Raw genomic sequence first — 21,657 nt, forward strand, 5'->3', positions numbered from 1 at the left:
GGGGGTCAGTACCTGCTTGGTGATATTAAGTTATAGGTTTATTTTTATGATGGGATTAGTTACTTGTAGTCATGTGACACTAAGGGGGTGGACCTAGGGTGATTAGTACACTCAGTGGGTGTGTTCTGTTAAGAGGGTTTATAAGGTTACACTTTTTAGGCGTTCTGATCGTCTGAAGAAGGCACATTGTGTTTGGAGAGAGGATGGAACCAAGTGTAAACAGCAATATCTTATCTCATCCCTAATATAACTATAGTGACAATTAGCTGTAATTTTTACACTTACCTGAGACTTGCCGTAGAAGAAAGCAGAGTCAAGGCTGTCAATATCATTTTCACCAACAATTAAAAGAACACATACAATCAATGCAGGAATACTGACAAGAAAAAGAAAGATTTTCAGAGACGATTATTACAGTGCTCTTGACAGAAATGCTTTATTTCACTGATAAAAAATGTGAATCAATGCCCTGAATATGCAGCATAGGTTGATAAATCTAGGTCACCATTCAATAAAGTTGGTTAAATAATAGGAACCTGCACACATATATATATATATATATATATATATATATATATATTATTAAAACAAAGGAGAAGATTTAGAACAGTAGTGAGAGGCACAAAAAACACAAGTACCTTCCACTAATGATCTAAAAGAATACCATTACCTGACACAAGACTAATAATGTCATATCAAATTAAATCAAAAGAAAACCGCCAATAAATTCTCATAAACTAAACATTTAATACTAAAGTATTAGCAGAAATACACAGTAGAAAAATAGTAAACAACAAATTATTGCTCTAAATAAGCCACCTAAGCAGTATATGTAACACTTTTCCACAGCAGATGAATATATAAATGTCACTCCAAGGGTACCCTTATAAGGAGAGTTACTTAGGGAGCTCCCAAAATTGGTAGATAAAAATTCTTCACAAGTGTCCAGGATAATGACACCACAAAAGGAGTATCCAAATATAAAATGTATGTCTCCACTCGCACAGGATTATAGATAGTCCATAATAATAGCTGTAGCCCAGGTTAGTCGGCAAGCAGATGAAACAGTTAAATAGTCTCCCCCAGTAATTGAAAATACTGTCAGTCTCAAGCGTTAGCTAGCACATAGGCAGGGCAGGTTACAAAAGCATATAATTCTCACCCGTTTATATCCAGGGCTGGTATTCCATGTCACCATAGTGAATGTTCAATATGCTACTCACCAAACCCTCCTGAAGATATCCCGTATAGTTCCGATGACTGGGAGGCCGGTTGCTAATTGCTTTTAACGCTTACCATAAAAATACCATTCATCTGTTGTAGGAAACATGTAGCTGCCTTGCCTTGCAGATGTTCTAACTCACGGAGGATCTCCAGAACGGGACCCAACAAGGGATCCAGGTGAACCGATTTGGCCCATTTCGAGCAGCAGCACCACCATTCTGAATGGTATTTTTATGGTAAGCATTAAAAGCAATTAGCAACCAACCTCCCAGTCATCGGAACTAGACGGGATATCTCTCCATGGTTTTTACTTTATTATATGCTTCTGATATGTCTTCTTCTTTATAGCCTTTTTCTCTAAATTTTTCTTTTAGGATTGTTGAGGCTGCTTCAAAGTCATCAGTTTCGGTGCAGTTCCTTTTGATCCTTTGAAATTGTCCAAAGGGAATATTCTTTATCCATTTTGGATGATGGCCACTCTCTGAGTGTAAGTATCCATTTGTTTCTGTTTCTTTACTGAACAATTTTGTACTGATCTTCTCTCCTTTGTTGAAGAGGGTGATATCTAGGAAATGTATTTGGTTTTTATCCCATTCCTTAGTGAACTTCAGATTAAAGTTATTGTGATTAATCATTTCCACAAAGTCGTTAAATGTATCTGAGTCTCCTTTCCAGATTATTAAGACATCATCAATGAATCTGAACCAATGAATGATGTTTTCTGAGAAGCGGTTCTGTTGCCATATAGTAAAATCTTCAAAACATGCCCATATCTAAGTTTGCAAAGTTTGGGACGAACTTCGTTCCAATTGTTCTTCCTGTTTTTTTAATGTAAATTTTATCCTCAAATGCTAAGTAATTCCTGGAAAGAATAAATTCAATTGAATCACAGAGAAACCGTATTTGATTTTTGTTTAAATAATTTTTTAATGCATACTCAACAGCTTCTATCCCTTTGCTATGCGGGATAGAGGTGTATAGAGCCGACACATCTAGTGTAGCGAATGCATATTCTGCATCCCATTTTATTTCATCTAATTTGGTGAGTAGATGTGGAGTATCCCTGATATGTGATCTGAGTGTCGGGACTAAAGGCTGAAGAAAGTGGTCGACATATTGTGATAAATTGTTTGTGAGGCTTCCAATGCCGGATATGATTGGCCTGCCTGGTGGATTGTGTCCTTGTGCATTTTGGGTAGGTAATAGAATGTAGACGTTTTAGGATTTTCAATTTTAAGAAATTTGTATTCCCCTTCCGAACATATCTTCCTTTTCATAGCTGTATTTAGAAGAAGATAGTACTCTTGTAGGAATCTTTCTGTCGGATCTTGTTCCAATATCTCGTATGTATCTGTATCTGAAAGGATACGTAATGCTTCTCCTAGGTATGTCTGCCTGTCTTGAATGACTATTGATCCCCCTTCGTCTGCCTCTCTGAAGACGATTGTACTGTCCTCACTGAGTGTTTTTAAGGCTTCCTTTTCTTTAATACTGAGATTGTTTTTCTTAATGTGATAGGATTCACAGAGTTTATCCAGATCATTGAGCACTAGATCTTCAAATATGTTTATAAATTTCCCTTTTGAATGAATAGGGTAAAATATAAACTTTGGTTTAAAACCAACTGTGTTCTATTTCCAAATCCACTGTTTGATCTGTTATGTTTTCCAGATCCATTAAATTTGTTAGTGCTTCTCTATCACTTTAAGGTAGTGTTATTTCATTTCCAGTTGAGTCGTTGTTGGTTTCATTTACTTCTCCCGGTTTTTTCTTCATTTTTTGCTGTTCTTTGATATAATGTCTTTTCAAGGTAATTTTTCTGATGAATTTATTAGTGTCTATAAATAGGGTAAACGGGTTCGGTCCTTTTGTTGGAGCATAGGAAAAACTTTTTTTTAGGACTTCCTCTTCTATTTTTTTTGAGTGGTCTTTTTGAAAGATTAAAAAGTACTGTCTTTTGTTGTTGTTGAGGTGTCTGGATTTCTTCTAATTCGATGTTTTTTACTGCCAGTTTATTCTTTCTCTTCTGTTGTATTCTTCCTCCTCTGTTTCCTCTTCTACGTAATCGTATCTTCTTTTTTGTGGTCGTGTATTGTTTTGTCCAAAATTTTCCGGAATGGATACGTTTCTGTCTCGCAATTCTAAAAAATGTGGTTGTTCAATTCTGTTATCATATGAGGTGGATGATCCTTGGTTGAACTGTCTATATTATTTTCTCCTCCAATTTGGAGTATTCATCTGTGAGGGATAATCCTGTTTTATTTTTTTTAATCTTGGATGACTATTTATTGAGGGACTGTAGTTTGAATGTCTGTTTATGTTTAGCCTGTGTTCCTCTCTTTTGTTCGGATAGGTACTGTGAGTCCTGTGATGATGTACTGGTCTGTTATAATTGCCGTTTGTATGATTATTTTTTGGTGGATTTTTAGGCTTGTTCTTATTAATCCCATTCATGTGTGTCCCATGATGTCCGGAGTTTTCTCACTGTTGTTGGCGTGTTATTCAGAGGGTTTTCCTCATTGAAGAAGGATTTAATGGGGTTAAGTTGTGTGATATCTGGATTTGGAGTATCTGTCATATCAACAAACTCATTTTCTGGATTAGTATCTTTAATCTTATTTGAGTCCTCTTTTTGGTCTCTTAGTAATTTGTTCTTTTTCTTTTTTATCAGGTCTATTTCTAGTTTCTTTATTCTAGTTTCTATTTCTCTGTCTAATTGTTGGTAGTATACATCATCTTTATACGGTTCAAGTAGTTGCCTAATCTCCATGATCTCTTCTCTAATTTTTAGAAGATATATATATATAAAATATATAAAATCATTTTACTATCATCTAAATCAGAGGAGACAGATTACATTTTCATCTCCTAGAACACTAGAGTCAATCATTTTTAATCTATTTGGTCGAAAGGCAAAAAACACACAGTGATCATAAAACAAAGGATTTTAAAAAGTCTTACTGCTGCTTTGTTACTGCAATATATTCATTTGTATGCCCTTTTAAGTACAAACCAATAAGATAGTGTGTAACAGTGCAATGCATAATCAGTGGCCACTTACCCCCATCCAGCCAGAACTATTGTAACAATTAAAATATTTCCAATTTCTCTTTTCCTTAACAAAAGCAAAGACAGTGAGATAAGACCTGAAAAGATAAGAAAAACAAACACACCATATGTAATTTGTAATACTGAAAGCAGGGCTGGCAGTACAAACTGTCAAACACATTGTGTTGATAAGGTATCTTGGGATGCACACAAGTAGTAATGCTGTCAATACAAATGTGATTGGGATAAATGGTGCAGCATGCTGATAAATACATCAGCACAGAAATCTGACACCACAATCTTACTTTGCTTCTGTTAATAAAACTGTAACAAGAAATGATAGAAGTAGAAAAAAATATTAATTCAAAGCTCAGATATCCCCCCATACTTCTGGTTCTTGTTATGAATGTCACTCTGACAACAATATTTCCCCAGCCAAACTATTGTGGTACAGCCCATTCCGGCATCGAAGGGGTTAACCATAGAACCTAACCATAACTATAAACCTAAAAAAAAAATTCCCTGGCAAGCCATGAGCGAGAAGATCTCAGCATACACTAGATCTCCATCCATGACACACTGGTCACATGAAAATATTATATTGATGCAAATAACATCTGATCCAGCAAGTAAGTAACTGACATGCTGTACTGAAAGTACCTGCAGGTGGTCTGCGTCAAACAGCAGTTATAAGTAATTTTTCCAACAAAAAAATTTTTAAGCACAGGATCAGCAGTTTTTTTTTTCATTTTAAAATAGCTTTAGTTTTTTAGTTTTCTTTGTTGCAATTCAGACAGAGCAAACAAATTATATATAAATTGTTACAGACGGTGACACTGTGTGTGTAAGGGGACTGTTTGCTATTTTAACTAGCTCACCTTTTGTTTAACAATATTTAATGATAAATACTTGAATTTAAACAATACCTAACCAATCAATCTATACCTTTAAGGAAAATATATATGGGGAGGTGGGAAAATCACTTAGTCCAAATTGTTTTTATTTGGTAATTACTAGATAATTTCTTTACTTTAACATAGTAACATAGTAGATAAGGTTGAAAAAAGACTGAAGTCCATCGAGTTCAACCTATACAAATCTAAAATACTTACAAAAAGATCCAGTTAAGCTTAAATAAACCCATTAAAATGTGACCCATTTAATACTAGCAATCATATCCATGAATTTTGTTTATATACAGAAATTTATCCAGACTATTTTTAAATGAATCTATGGTATTGGCATTCACTACCTCCTTTGGTAATGAGTTCCACAATTTTATTGCTCTTACAGTGAAAAAACGTTTCCGTTGCAGGAGATTAAATCTCCTTTCCTCCAACCTTAAATTATGACCTCTTGTCAGAAACAATTTTCTTGGAATAAAAAGAGCTTCTGCCATCTCTGTATATGGGCCTTGAATATATTTATATAAAGTAATCATGTCACCTCTCAAGCGCCTTTTTTCTAAAGAGAACAGACCCAGTTTGGCTAGCCTCTCCTCATAGGTTAATTTCTCCAATCCCCTTATTAGCTTTGTGGCCCTTCTCTGAACTTTTTCTAGTTCTGCAATATCTTTTTTAGCAATTGGTCCCCAGAACTGCACTCCAAACTCAAGTTGAGGTCTTACCAGGGCTTTATATAATGACAGAATTATGCTTTCCTCCCTTGAATCAATGCCTCTTTTAATACATGCTAGTATCTTATTAGCCTTTGAAGCCGCTGCCCTGCATTGTGCACTCATCTTTAGCTTGTTATCTATTACTACTCCCAAATCCCTTTCCTCCTGTGTTTGGCTAAGTCTTGTCCCATTTAAAAAATACGTATCCTGCTTATTTTTACTTCCAAAATGTAGAACCTTACATTTTTCCGTATTAAATCTCATTTTCCATTCACTTGCCCATAGTTCTAATTTTAGCAAATCCCTTTGTAAAGAGAGTTCGTCCTGCTCTGACCTAATGACCTTACTTAACTTAGTATCATCTGCAAAAATAGAGATGTCGCTATTTAATCCTTGCTCCAAGTCATTTATAAAAATATTAAAAAGAACAGGGCCCAGTACTGATCCCTGGGGGACGCCACTGATTACCTTTGTCCAATCTGAGTATGATCCATTTACTACTACTCGTTGCTCCCTATCTTTTATCCAGTTATTTATCCATGAGCTAACATTTTCAGCTATTCCCAGTCCCTTAATTTTGTGCATTAATCTCTCATGTGGCACTGTATCAAATGCCTTTGCAAAATCTAAGTATATCACATCAACTGATTCCCCTTTATCTATATTTTTACTTACTTCCTCGTAGAATCTAATTAGATTAGTTTGACATGATCTATTTCTCCTAAAGCCATGCTGATTAGAACTCATAATCTTGTTTACACAAATATGCTCATCAATATAATCCCTTATAATCCCTTCAAATATCTTCCCCACTATTGATGTCAGACTAACTGGTCTATAGCTTCCTGGATCATCCCTGCTTCCCTTTTTGAAGAGTGGCACCACATCAGCTTTACGCCAATCCTGGGGTACCATGCCTGAGGATAATGAGTCTTGAAAAATTAAGAGTAAAGGTTTGTCTATAACAGTGCTAAGTTCACTTAACACCCTTGGGTGTATTCCATCTGGGCCTGGAGTTTTATTTACCTTAATATTTTTTAGTTTTTTCCTGATATCCTCTAAACAAAACCCAGTTAGTGGTATGGACTGGCATGTTCTATTCTGTTCCAAAGTATCATTCAATGGTTCCTCTCTTGTGTATACTGAAGAAAAAAACTGGTTTAGAACCTCAGCCTTCTCCCTGTCATTATTTATCATGCTACCCTCCACACATTTTAATGTACCTATATTATCCTTCTTAGATTTTTTGCTATTTATGTACTTAAAGAACCTTTTAGGGTTAGACTTAGAATCCTTGGCAATTAATTTTTCATTTTCAATTTTGGCTAATTTGATTGCTTTTTTGCATGCTTTGTTACATTCCTTATAAATATTGTATGCTGAGTCTGTACTATTTTCTTTTAATAATTTAAATGCCCTACGTTTTTTCCTAATTTCTCTTAACACATTTTTATTTAGCCATAACGGCTTAGTTTTTTTATTTTTATTTTTATAACCATATGGTATGTATTGATATGTATATTTATTTAACAAATTTTTAAATATTATCCATTTATCCTCTGTATTTTTATTAGAAAATACATTGTCCCAATTTATATTATTTAATGATTTCGTTAAATCGTTGAATTTTGCTTTCTTGAAATTAAAAGTCTTAGTTAAGCCTTTAAAACACTGCATATGAAAAGAGATTTCAAATGTGACCATGTTATGATCACTGTTACCCAAATGTTCTTTAACTTCTATGTTTGATATTATATCTGTATTGTTTGATAGCACTAAATCCAATATAGCTTTACTCCTAGTTGGCTCCTCTATTAATTGTGACAAGAAGTTATCCCTGAGAACATTTAAAAATCTATCACCCTTAGCTGAATTACTAGTTTCATTGGCCCAGTTTATATCAGGGTAGTTAAAATCTCCCATAATTACAGCACTGTTATTAGCAGCCTTACCTATTTGGATAAGTAGTTGAGTTTCCTCCGGGTCACTAATGTTGGGAGGCTTGTAGCATGTTCCTAGTAATATTTTTTTAGGATTTTTCCCCCCACTCTTTATTTCAACTCACAGGGTCTCTACATTGTCACTTGTATCATAAATATCTTCCCTTATTGTAGGTTTAAGGTCAGGTTTAATATACATGCAAATTCCTCCACCCCTTTTATTATTCCTGTCCCTCCTAAATAATGTATACCCCTCTAAGTTAACTGCCCAGTCATGTGAATCATCCCACCAAGTTTCAGTTATACTGATAACATCATAGTCCTCTTCTGCAACTAAGAGCGTCAGCTCCCCCATTTTACCTGTCATGCTTTTGTTGTCATACATTTAATTTTCATGTGCTTTCTGCTGCTACTTGGTGTACTTTCCTCTATACTTTCTAATGTGACATTTCTTAAGTCATCCCTTCCTTGAGATATTAAGGGAGTGACATATTCAGAGACTGATCTCTCTGTTCTATTTTGTTCTAATTGACCCTCCCCCCCTTTGCCTAGTTTAAAGGGTTCTCTAAACGTGCTACCATCCTTTCCCCCAACACACCTGCACCCATGTCATTCAGGTGCAATCCATCCTTACTGTACAAATTGTACCCTAGTGAAAAATCAGCCCAGTGTTCTAAAAAGTCAAACCCCTCATTTTTACACCATGTTTTTAGCCATGAATTAACAGACCTTAGCTCCTTCTGCCTTACTAAGTTAACACACGGCACTGGTAATATCTCAGAAAATATTACTTTGGAGGTCCTTGCTTTAAGCTTGCTACCTAACTCCCTGAAGTCATTTTTTAGGACTCTCCATCTCCCACTGATTCCTTCATTAGTACCAATATGCACCATGACTGCAGGATCAGACCCACATCCCTCTAACAATCTATCAATACGCTCCACAATATGCCTAACACGAGCCCCTGGAAGACAGCAAACTGTTCTATGTAAAGGGTCTGGATGACAAATTACCCTATCAACCTTCCTTATAATAGAGTCTCCTACCACCAACATCTGCCTCTGGCCCTGACTTGTATGCCCCTCTTCCATGACTGAAGGACTGCCCACCATAGTATGCTCCTCTTCCACAGCTAAAGGACTGTTCACTATACTAGGCAACACGGCCCTCTCTGACACTGCCACCCCTGAACTGATATCCCCAACATCTTCACTTAATCTTGCAAATCTATTGGGGTGTACCAGCTCAGAACTGGCCTGTCTCTTCCGCTTACTTCGCCCTCTTACTGTGACCCAGCTACATCCGGGAGTCTCCTCATCTGAATCCTCCCCATTCCCACTGCTGGAACCATTAACAACCAGCTCAGTCCTATCCATTTCCCTTTCAAGTGTCTGAATTTCATGTAGCGTTGCAATTCGTTCCTCCAGATCCCCAATACGAGTTTCTAAAGAGACAATATGCTCGCACTTGCCACAAACATATAATCCCAGAAGCGGCTGCTCCAGTGATGCAAACATGTGGCAAGCTGTACACTGAATGAGATTCTCACACATTCTTAATAAAAGGTTTAACTTAAAAGTATAAAATAAATATATTTCCCCTTGGTTACTCCAAAACCTTGTTTGCCTAACTACCTTGGTTAGCTAACTATTATACTTAAACAGACAATGTTACTTTAACAGATAATCAATACAGCAAGCCTGAAAGAGTTTGCTAAAACTTAGTAAATTAAATTACTATCAAGGAAAGTATTCTTCCCAATTCATACATTTTATAGTCAAGAATAACAAAATTTATGTTTACCTGGTAAATTTCTTTCTTTCCTGGCATGGAGAGTCCACGAATTCCATTCATTACTTTTGGGAATTTAACACCTGGCAACCAGGAGGAGGAAAGACACCCCAGACAAAGCCTAAAATCCCTCCCACTTCCCATAATCCCCAGTCATTCAGTCGAGGAAAAAGGGGAGAAGTAGGGGAAACAAAAACTCAGGGAGCTAGAGGTGCCAGAAGTTTAGAAAAATATACTGCCGTACTGAACAATTTTAAGGGCGGGTTTGTGGACTTTCCATGCCAGGAAAGAAAGATATTTATCAGGTAAGCATACATTTTGTTTTCTTTCCAATGGCATGGAGAGTCCATGAATTCCATTCATTTCTGTTGGACACAGAATGGACGGGAGGGAGGAAAGAAAGGCAGGTGAACCTAAACTGAAGGCACCACCGCTTGAAGTACTTTCCTTCCGAAAGAAGCCTCAGCCGAGCAAAAAACATCAAACTTGTAGAACTTTCAAAAAGTGTGCAAAGAGGACCAAGTATCCGCCTTACAGATCTGTTCCACAAAAGCTTCATTCTTAAAAGCCCAAGATGAAGAAACTGAACGAGTAGAGTGAGCAGTAATCCTCTACGGAGGCTGCTGACCTGTTTCCTCATAGGCCATACGAATCACACTCCTCAGCCAGAAAGACAGTAGTAGCAGTGGCTTTCTGACCTCTTTGTTTACCAGAGTGAACAACAAATAAGGAGGAAGATACTCTAAAAACTCCTTAGTCGCATGGATGTAGAATTAGGGCACTAACAACATCAAAATTATGCAATAAATGTTCCTTCTGAAAGGACGGATTAGGACAGAAGGAAGGAACAACAATTTCTTGATTAATATTACTGTCAGAAACTACCTTTGTAAGAAAACCCAACTTGGTCCGAAGAACAGCCTTATCAGCATGAAAAATCATATAAAGGAGGATCAATAACTAGCTAACAAAAACAAAACTTTCCAAGACAAAAGCTTTATGTCCACCGAATGCATAGGCTCAAACGGAGCCTGTTGCAAGACACAAAGAACAAGGTTAAGACTGCATGGAGGAGCAACCGGCTTAAACACTGGTCTGATTTTGACCAAGGCCTTAACAAAGGACTGAATATCCAGAAGAACCCTATCTGAAAAAGCCTTTCTAGAAAGAACTAAGCATTCAATCTCCATGCAGTCAGCCTCAGAGATACTAGATTTTGAAGTAAGAACAGCCCTTGGAATAGAAGGTCCGGCCTCAGAGGCAACTTCCGTGGAGGAGAGGATGACATCTCCACCAGATCGGCATACCAAGTCCGGGGGAAACAGATAGATGAGATTGAAATTCCAAGGAGCAGCTAACGTGTCCACCAACGAGGATCCCTGGATCTGGAGCCATATAAGGGAAGCTTGAAATTGAGATGAGAAGCCATTAGATCTTTCTCCGGCACTCCCCATCGGAGGGTCAACTCGGAGAATACCTCCGGATGAAGAGCCCACTCCCCTGGATGAAAAGTCTGTCTGCTCAGGAACTCCACTTCCCAATTGTCTACTCCAGGAATGTGAATCGCTGAGATGTTGCAATTGTGGGACTTTGCCCACTGCAGAATATCTCCTTCATAGCAAGAGGACTCCTCGTTCCTCCCTGATAATTGATATAGGCCACTGAGGTTATGTTGTCTGATTTAAATCTTATAGACTGGACAGAACAAAGTTGGGGCCACCGCTTCAGAGCATTGAATATGATCCTCAGTTCTAAAATGTTTATTAGAAGGAGGGATTCCTCCTGGTACCAGGTCCCCTGGGCCCTCAGGGAATCCAAGACTGCACCCCACCCAAGGAGACTGGTGTCCGTAGTCACGATCTCCCATGACGGTCTCAAGAAACATACTCCTTTGAACAGATGATCCCGACAGAGCCACAAGAAGAGAGCTTTTATCGTCTGGCTGTCCAGGACGATCAACTGAGATAGGTCTGAATGATCTCCGTTCCACTGTCTGAGCATGAAGAGTTGTAGACGCCGAAGATGAAAGCGAGCAAAAGGAATAATTTCCATTGCTGCTACCATCAGACCAATTACCTCCAAGTTACCAAGGCAAAGAATGACTGGTGATTATGGGAAGTGGGAGGGATTTTAAGCTTTGTCTCGGGTGTCTTTGTCTCCTCCTGGTGGCTAGGTGTTCGTAGACTCTCCATACCAATGGAAAGAAATAGCATTTGTAGACCTTGACAGATGTGAGGCATTCCCCTTCTTACCCATCACAGGATAGATATAGATATGCAGAATAATCTAATTTTCTTACAAAGGCAAGAATTTGTCTTTTTTTGCTGCCTTTTATTAACATACAAGATAGAAATTTTGTACATACAAGGTATCATTATCCTTTCCTTTAATTTGTGTGGAAAAAACATAAATTATGCTTACCTGATAATTTCATTTCCATCGTTACGAGGAGAGTCAACGGCTTCATTCATTACTTGTGGGAAACAAATACTCAAGCTCTAGAGGACACTGAATGAGTAACGGGAGGGTAAAAGGAGGCGGACCCTATTCTGAGGGCACCACAGCCTGCAAAACCTTACTCTCAAAAGCAGCTTCAGCTGAAACAAAAACGTTAAATTTGTAAAACTTTAAAAAAGTATGTGAGGAGGACCAGGTAGCTGCCTTACAAATCTGCTCCATAGAGGCATCATTCTTAAAGGCCCAAGAAGAAGCCACAGCTCTAGTTGAGTGAGCCGTAATACTCTGAGGAGGCTTATGTCCCGCTGTCTCATAAGCCAAGCGAATCATGCTCCTCAGCCAAAAGGATAGGGAAGTGGAAGAAGCCTTCTGCCCCTTGCGCTTTCCAAATAGACAACAAACAATGCTGAAGTTTGTCTGAAATCCTCCGTAGCCTGAATATCAAAGCTCAAACCACATCCAAGTTATGAAGTAACCGTTCTTTCGAAGAAGAGGGTTTAGGACACAAGGAAGGAACCACAATTTCCTGATGAATGTTGCGATCAGACACAACCTTAGGGAAAAATCCCAGTCCAGTGCGAAGGACAGCCTTATCTGCATGGAAAACCAGGTAAGGAGGCTCACATTGCAAGGCCGCTTATTCAGACACTCTGCACGCCAAAGTAATGGCCAGTAAAAAAAGAACCTTCCAAGACAGAGTCTTAATGTCAAGAGAATGCATAGGCTCAAACGGAGCCCCCTGCAAAACCTTCAGAGCCAGATTCAAACTCCAAGGAAGAGCAGAATGTCTAAACACAGGCCTGATCCTAGACAGAGATCAAAAGACTGTATATCAGGGAGCTCAGCAAGCTTCTTGTGTAGCAACACAGATAGAGTCGAAATCTGTCCCCTTAAGGAACTAGCGGCAAGCCCCTTCTCCAAACCATCCTGGAGGAAGGAAAGAATCCTGGATACCCTGACCTTGTGCCAGGAATATCCACGAGTAGGTCCTCCACACCTTATGATAGATGCGACAGGTGACCGGCTTTCTGGCTTAAATGAAAGTATCAATCACCCTCTCAGAAAATCCTCTTCTGGCTAAGACTAAGCGTTCAATCTCCACGCAGTCAGCCTCAGAGAATCTAGATTCTGATGCACAAAAGACCCTGTACCAGCAGATCCCTGCGACAGGGCAGCCTCCATGGAGGGGACGTTGACATCCTCACTAGATCCGCAAACTACGTCCTCCGCAGCCACGATGGAGCAATCAGAATAGTTGACGCTTGCTTCTGCTTGATGTGTGCCACTACACGAGGTAGAAGTGGTAACGGTGGAAATATGTAAACTAGGTTGAATCCCCAAGGGACTGCTAAGTCATCAGTTCCGCCTTGGGATCCCTGGATTGCGAGCTTGAAGTTGAGTCTGGACGCCATAAGATCTGTCTCCAGAGTCCCCCAACTGTTGCAAAACTATGCAAACACTTCGGGGTGAAGAGACTATTCCCCTGGATAAAACGACTGTCTGCTGAGAAAATCCGCTTCCCAGTTGTCCACACCCGGGATGTGGATCATTGATAGCGAGCAGTCGTGGGCCTCTACCCACTCTAGAATCCGAGATACTTCCCTCATGGCTAGGAAGCTTCTTGTTCCCCCCTGATGGTTGATGTAAGCCACCTAGGTAATATTGTAATACTGGAATCTGATGAACTTGGACAAACCCAGGAGGGGCCAAGACCCCAGAGCATTGAAGATCGCCCGAAGTTCCAGGATGTTGATCGGTAGAAGGGACTCCTTCCGATTCCACCTGCCCTGTGCCTTCCTGGCACCCCAAACCGCTCCCCAACCTGAGAGACTCATTGTCCAGAGAGATCAGTTGGGATAGGTCCGAACGATCGCCGTTCCACTGCCTCAGCATGCACAGCTGAAGAGGCCGTAGATGGAATCTGGCGAAAGGAATGACATCTATAGTGGATATCATGAGCCCAATCCCCTACATGAACCGGGCCACTGATGGCCGTGAGGAGGACTGACGGGCAAGACAGCTGGAGACAATTTTGTGACATCTCTGGTCTGTTAGGAATATTTTCATGGCTATGGAGTCTATTATCATGCCCAGGAACTCCTCTCTGGTACTGGGAACCAGAACTCTTTCCATCCATGAGATCACAGAAGAAGAAGAGCTCCCGAATGGTCCTCTGCCAGCCGGGAGGACAGAGTCTGAACCAGGATGTCGTCCAGATAAGGAGCAACTGCTATCCCTCTGGATCTCGCCACCGCAAGCAGAGCTCCTAGAACCTTCATGAAGATTCTTGGAGCAGTAGCCAGCCCGAAGGGAAGAGCTAAAAACTGGAAGTGCTGATCCCGAAAGGTAAACCTTAAGAACCTGAAGTGATCCTCATGAATTGGCACATGAAGGTTAAGCGTCCGTCAAGTCTATCGTGGTCATAAACTGACCCTCTTCAACTAGGGGCAGTATAGACCTTATCGTCTCCATTTTGAACGATGGAACCAACAGAAACTTGTTCAAGCACTTTAGGTCCAGAATCAGGCAAAACGTGCCCTCCTTCTTTGGTACCATGAAAAGGTTTGAATAGTACTCTAGACCCCTTTCTGCTAGTACCGGTACAATTACTCCTAGAGAGGAGAGATCCTTCACCCACACTAGAAAGGCATCCCGTTTATCTGGTTTTGATGACAGATTAGACAAAAGGAATCTGCCCCTGGAAGGATGAGTTTTGACTCCTATCCTATATCCCTGGGCAACAACTTCCAGAACCCAAGGATCCTGGATGTCTTTCACCCAAGCCTCCGCGAAAAGATATAGTTTGCCCCCTACGAGATCCAGACACGGATCGGGGGCCACCCCTTCATGTCGATTTTGTCTCAGTGGGCTTCCTGCTCTGCTTGGCTTTATTCCAAGACTGAGAAGGTTTCCAAGATCCCTTGGACTGCTCAGGTTTTGCGGCAGGCTGCTGTAGTTGGGACTTGTCCGAACGAAAGGAACGAAAATTTAGGTTTATTCTTCTTATCCTGCGGTAGAAAGGCACCCTTGCCCCCGTGACCGTGGATATGAATCTTTCCCTTAAATGGAAGGGAAAGCAATCTAGATTTGGAAATCATGTCAGCAGACCACGACTTCAACCACAGAGCCCTCCGGGCCATAACAGAAAAGCCTGATGTCTTGGCACTCAAGCGAATAATCTACATATTAGCATTACAAACAAACAAATTAGCTACCCTCAGGGCCTTAATTCTTTCATGTATCTCATCGAGGGGAGTCTCCACCTCGATAATTTCTGATAGAGAGTCAAACCAAAAGGGAGCGGCTCCCGCCACCGCAGCAACCACGGCTGCAGGTTGAAATACAAACCCCGTGTGCTGAAACATCTTAACAGGGTCTCTAATTTCTTATCCATGGGTTCCTTAAACAACAAACTATACTCAAGCGGGATCGTGGTGCGCTTAGCAAGCGGGGAGATAGCTCCATCCACCACCTTAGGGACAGATCCCCACAATTCTAGCTGAGAGTCTGGAACCGGGAACAATTTTTTAAACGAAGAAGAAGAGGAGAAAGACGATCCAAGTCTCTCCCATTCATTCTTAATAATATTCGCCATCTTTACGGAATCCTCTGTATTAGCAGATAATCTAGTCTCAGATACATCCAACGGATTAGATGACCCCTGGGAAGGATAGCAATGTTTAACCTTTGGCTTGCGCTCAGCCGAGCGAGGTAAAGCACTAAAGACCGCAGATACCACCGTTTGCAACTGCTCAGCAAAATCATGCGGCAACATGGCCCCTCCCACAGGAGGATTAGAAGAGCATAGGGAGCTGCATGTGTAATCTGAGATGAATGTAGGGAACGCCCCTTGCGGGATGGAGACCCCTCAGAGGTGGATGGCTCAGTGGTACTAAACATCTTATTTCTTTTAGATATCACTATTTTATCGAGGCATGTGGAACATAGTTGAGCAGGCGGATATACCAGAGCCTCCTCACAATAAACACAGGCATTAGATTTAGGTAAAGAGGGAGTACCCTCTAACATATCAGAGTCCTCTATAGCTTGCATCTTTAATTGGACTATAGCAAAAATGAAATGGCACCTTTATACTCAAAATGGCCGGGGCACTCACCACCTCCGATGACCCAGGCCCACAGAGAAACCGTTTTCGTCTCCTGCAACCGACGGTCAGAAAAAGGAGGCCACACCCGGTCACATGGAGTGCTAGGAAGCTTCTTGTTCCCCCCTGATGGTTGATGTAAGCCACCTAGGTAATATTGTAATACAGGAATCCGATGAACTTGGACAAACCCAGGAGGGGCCAAGACCCCAGAGCATTGAAGATCGCTCGAAGTTCCAGGATGTTGATCGGTAGAAGGGACTCCTTCCGATTCCACCTGCCCTGTGCCTTCCTGGCACCCCAAACCGCTCCCCAACCTGAGAGACTCATTGTCCAGAGAGATCAGTTGGGATAGGTCCGAACGATCGCTGTTCCACTGCCTCAGCATGCACAGCTGAAGAGGCCGGAGATGGAATCTGGCGAAAGGAATGACATCTATAGTGGATATCATGAGCCCAATCCCCTACATGAACCGGGCCACTGATGGCCGTGAGGAGGACTGAAGGGCAAGACAGCTGGAGACAATTTTGTGACATCTCTGGTCTGTTAGGAATATTTTCATGGCTATGGAGTCTATTATCATGCCCAGGAACTCCTCTCTGGTACTGGGAACCAGAACTCTTTCCATCCATGAGATCACAGAAGAAGAAGAGCTCCCGAATGGTCCTCTGCCAGCCGGTAGGACAGAGTCTGAACCAGGATGTCGTCCAGATAAGGAGCAACTGCTATCCCTCTGGACCTCGCCACCGCAAGCAGAGCTCCTAGAACCTTCATGAAGATTCTTGGAGCAGTAGCCAGCCCGAAGGGAAGAGCTAAAAACTGGAAGTGCTGATCCCGAAAGGTGAACCTTAAGAACCTGAAGTGATCCTCATGAATTGGCACATGAAGGTTAAGCGTCCGTCAAGTCTATCGTGGTCATAAACTGACCCTCTTCAACTAGGGGCAGTATAGACCTTATCGTCTCCATTTTGAACGATGGAACCAACAGAAACTTGTTCAAGCACTTTAGGTCCAGAATCAGGCAAAACGTGCCCTCCTTCTTTGGTACCATGAAAAGGTTTGAATAGTACTCTAGACCCCTTTCTGCTAGTACCGGTACAATTACTCCTAGAGAGGAGAGATCCTTCACCCACACTAGAAAGGCATCCCGTTTATCTGGTTTTGATGATAGATTAGACAAAAGGAATCTGCCCCTGGAAGGATGAGTTTTGACTCCTATCCTATATCCCTGGGCAACAACTTCCAGAACCCAAGGATCCTGGATGTCTTTCACCCAAGCCTTCGCGAAAAGATATAGTTTGCCCCCTACGAGATCCAGACACGGATCGGGGGCCACCCCTTCATGTCGATTTTGTCTCAGTGGTCTTCCTGCTCTGCTTGGCTTTATTCCAAGACTGAGAAGGTTTCCAAGATCCCTTGGACTGCTCAGGTTTTGCGGCAGGCTGCTGTAGTTGGGACTTGTCCGAACGAAAGGAACGAAAATTTAGGTTTATTCTTCTTATCCTGCGGTAGAAAGGCACCCTTGCCCCCGTGACCGTGGATATGAATCTTTCCCTTAAATGGAAGGGAAAGCAATCTAGATTTGGAAATCATGTCAGCAGACCACGACTTCAACCACAGAGCCCTCCGGGCCAAAACAGAAAAGCCTGATGTCTTGGCACTCAAGCGAATAATCTACATATTAGCATTACAAACAAACAAATTAGCTACCCTCAGGGCCTTAATTCTTTCATGTATCTCATCGAGGGGAGTCTCCACCTCGATAATTTCTGATAGAGAGTCAAACCAAAAGGGAGTGGCTCCCGCCACCGCAGCAACCACGGCTGCAGGTTGAAATACAAACCCCGTGTGCTGAAACATCTTTCTTAACAGGGTCTCTAATTTCTTATCCATGGGTTCCTTAAACAACAAACTATACTCAAGCGGGATCGTGGTGCGCTTAGCAAGCGGGGAGATAGCTCCATCCACCACCTTAGGGACAGATCCCCACAATTCTAGCTGAGAGTCTGGAACCGGGAACAATTTTTTAAACGAAGAAGAAGAGGAGAAAGACGATCCAAGTCTCTACCATTCATGCTTAATAATATTCGCCATCTTTACGGAATCCTCTGTATTAGCGGATAATCTAGTCTCAGATACATCCAACGGATTAGATGACCCCTGGTAAGGATAGCAATGTTTAACCTTTCGCTTGCGCTCAGCCGAGCGAGGTAAAGCACTAAAGACCGCAGATACCACCGTTTGCAACTGCTCAGCAAAATCATGCGGCAACATGGCCCCTCCCACAGGAGGATTAGAAGAGCATAGGGAGCTGCATGTGTAATCTGAGATGAATGTAGGGAACGCACCTCGCGGGATGGAGACCCCTCAGAGGTGGATGGCTCAGTGGTACTAAACATCTTATTTCTTTTAGATATCACTATTTTATCGAGGCATGTGGAACATAGTTGAGCAGGCGGATATACCAGAGCCTCCTCACAATAAACACAGGCATTAGATTTAGGTAAAGAGGGAGTACCCTCTAACATATCAGAGTCCTCTATAGCTTGCATCTTTAATTGGACTATAGCAAAAATGAAATGGCACCTTTATACTCAAAATGGCCGGGGCACTCACCACCTCCGATGACCCAGGCCCACAGAGAAACCGCTTTCGTCTCCTGCAATCGACGGTCAGAAAAAGGAGGCCACACCCGGTCACATGGAGTTCCATGCAGGACCGCCCCTGCAGCCGAGAACAAGCGCGCCAAACTTAACAGGCTGTGCAGTAATCAAAATGAAGCTGACTGTTCACACATTGCCAGAGCCACATCTCACACATGTCGCAGCAAAAACAACACAATAAAGCATTATACATCCCCCCCTGTTCAATAATCACCTTCCGGAGATATTAACCCTTGATTCTATACAGATAAAAGGAGCCACATTGTGACCCTGTCTTCTTGCGTTATTACATATATAAAAAATGAAACTATCTTACCAGAATCAACGCCGTGGAACAGGAACACAGCCTCTAAAGTTTGAAAGTGTGTAGCATCGCTCCTGACATGGACTTGAGTGAAGAAAGCAGGCAGTGAAACTCGTCAACACGGATTGCTTAAGGAGCTGTTAATAAGAGTCTGCATGGATTTGCAGAAAGACTTTCCCTGCATCTCCAGACCCTAACATTCGTCAATCTCTCACTGAGAGGCTGACAAGACTACTTAAAACTCCAGTCAAATTCCGAAGAGTACTACCCTCCATAAGAGACTACTCTGAAATCTTCCGACACTTCTCTGCCATCCTCCTGTAACAAAAGGCAAAGAATCACTGGGGATGAGGGGAGTGGGAGAGGTATTTAAACCTTTGGCTGGGGTGTCTTTGCCTCCTCCTGGTGGCCAGGTTCTGTATTTCCTACAAGTAATGAATGAAGCCGTGGACTCTCCTCATATTAGATGGAAACCTATTTTTGTGTAAACCTATTTAGTAGGTGAACTATATTAGTTCACTGTGTATGTCACCTCCTGTAACGATCATCTGCTGGTGCGGGAGGGAATCCGGGAGGCGGAGGGCTCTACGCTGCGGGAAAAAAAATAAAGGGAGAGGGAAAGATGCGGAGCTACACTAAAGAAAAAAGGGGGGATCCCTAAATAACGATTGTGGGGGGGGGGGGGGACACGAGACCACTACACTACAGAAAATGTGGGTGAAAATATAATAAAACAATTTTTAAAAAAAAGTGTTTTAGGGTGCTACCCACTAGTTAGAGGGGGGAGGGTTAGAGAGCTGTTTGGGAGGGATCAGTGAGGTTGGAGGGTAAGGTGGGATCCTACCCTGCAGAAAATAGTATAACATAAAAAAAATTGCCTAAAAACTTCATACTTGCAGACTGTTTGCCAGTACCCAAGTTGATGGTGACCAGTTGGATGAGGGAGAGAGGAGAGCTGTTTGGGAGGGTTCAGGTAATTGCAATTAGTGGCCTTCGAATTACCAAAAAGCAATAACAAAGCCATACATGTCTGCTATTTCTGAACAAAGGGGATCCCAGAGAAGCTTTTACAATCATTTGTGCCATGATTGCACAAGCAGTTTGTAAATTATATTAGTGAGAAACCCAAAGTTTGTGAACAAGTTAATTTTATTTATATGATCACATTTGATAGTGAAATGGTTGCATGAAATATACCAAAATGGGCCCAGATCTATACCGTTTGTTATACATATATATATATATATATATATATATATACATACACAGGGAGTGCAGAATTATTAGGCAAATGAGTATTTTGACCACATCATCCTCTTTATGCATGTTGTCTTACTCCAAGCTGTATAGGCTCGAAAGCCTACTACCAATTAAGCATATTAGGTGATGTGCATCTCTGTAATGAGAAGGGGTGTGGTCTAATGACATCAACACCCTATATCAGGTGTGCATAATTATTAGGCAACTTCCTTTCCTTTGGCAAAATGGGTCAAAAGAAGGACTTGACAGGCTCAGAAAAGTCAAAGATAGTGAGATATCTTGCAGAGGGATGCAGCACTCTTAAAATTGCAAAGCTTCTGAAGCGTGATCATCGAACAATCAAGCGTTTCATTCAAAATAGTCAACAGGGTCGCAAGAAGCATGTGGAAAAACCAAGGCGCAAAATAACTGCCCATGAACTGAGAAAAGTCAAGCGTGCAGCTGCCAAGATGCCACTTGCCACCAGTTTGGCCATATTTCAGAGCTGCAACATCACTGGAGTGCCCAAAAGCACAAGGTGTGCAATACTCAGAGACATGGCCAAGGTAAGAAAGGCTGAAAGACGACCACCACTGAACAAGACACACAAGCTGAAACGTCAAGACTGGGCCAAGAAATATCTCAAGACTGATTTTTCTAAGGTTTTATGGACTGATGAAATGAGAGTGAGTCTTGATGGGCCAGATGGATGGGTCCGTGGCTGGATTGGTAAAGGGCAGAGAGCTCCAGTCCGACTCAGACGCCAGCAAGGTGGAGGTGGAGTACTGGTTTGGGCTGCTATCATCAAAGATGAGCTTGTGGGGCCTTTTCGGGTTGAGGATGGAGTCAAGCTCAACTCCCAGTCCTACTGCCAGTTTATGGAAGACACCTTCTTCAAGCAGTGGTACAGGAAGAAGTCTGCATCCTTCAAGAAAAACATGATTTTCATGCAGGACAATGCTCCATCACATGCGTCCAAGTACTCCACAGCGTGGCTGTCAAGAAAGGGTATAAAAGAAGAAAATCTAATGACATGGCCTCCTTGTTCACCTGATCTGAACCCCATTGAGAACCTGTGGTCCATCATCAAATGTGAGATTTACAAGGAGGGAAAACAGTACACCTCTCTGAACAGTGTCTGGGAGGCTGTGGTTGCTGCTGCACGCAATGTTGATGGTGAACAGATCAAAACACTGACAGAATCCATGGATGGCAGGCTTTTGAGTGTCCTTGCAAAGAAAGGTGGCTATATTGGTCACTGATTTGTT

General features: G+C 41.6%; 1 protein-coding gene across 3 annotated transcripts in view; it reads right to left on the reverse strand.

Annotated features, from left to right (window-relative positions):
- The window catches only part of GPR155 (G protein-coupled receptor 155), a 240,117-nt gene that overhangs the window by 143,258 nt on the left and 75,202 nt on the right, over nucleotides 1-21,657 (reverse strand). For all 3 annotated transcript variants that reach the window (XM_053698461.1, XM_053698463.1, XM_053698462.1), the window contains exons 8-9: nucleotides 4,286-4,370; nucleotides 286-376 (exon numbers count right to left, since the gene is read on the reverse strand). In XM_053698461.1, the coding sequence (XP_053554436.1) occupies nucleotides 286-376; nucleotides 4,286-4,370 (176 nt within the window). The remainder of the gene's footprint in view (nucleotides 1-285; nucleotides 377-4,285; nucleotides 4,371-21,657) is intronic.

Source organism: Bombina bombina, chromosome 1 (genome assembly GCF_027579735.1).
Source record: "Bombina bombina isolate aBomBom1 chromosome 1, aBomBom1.pri, whole genome shotgun sequence".
Lineage (NCBI taxonomy): Eukaryota > Metazoa > Chordata > Amphibia > Anura > Bombinatoridae > Bombina > Bombina bombina.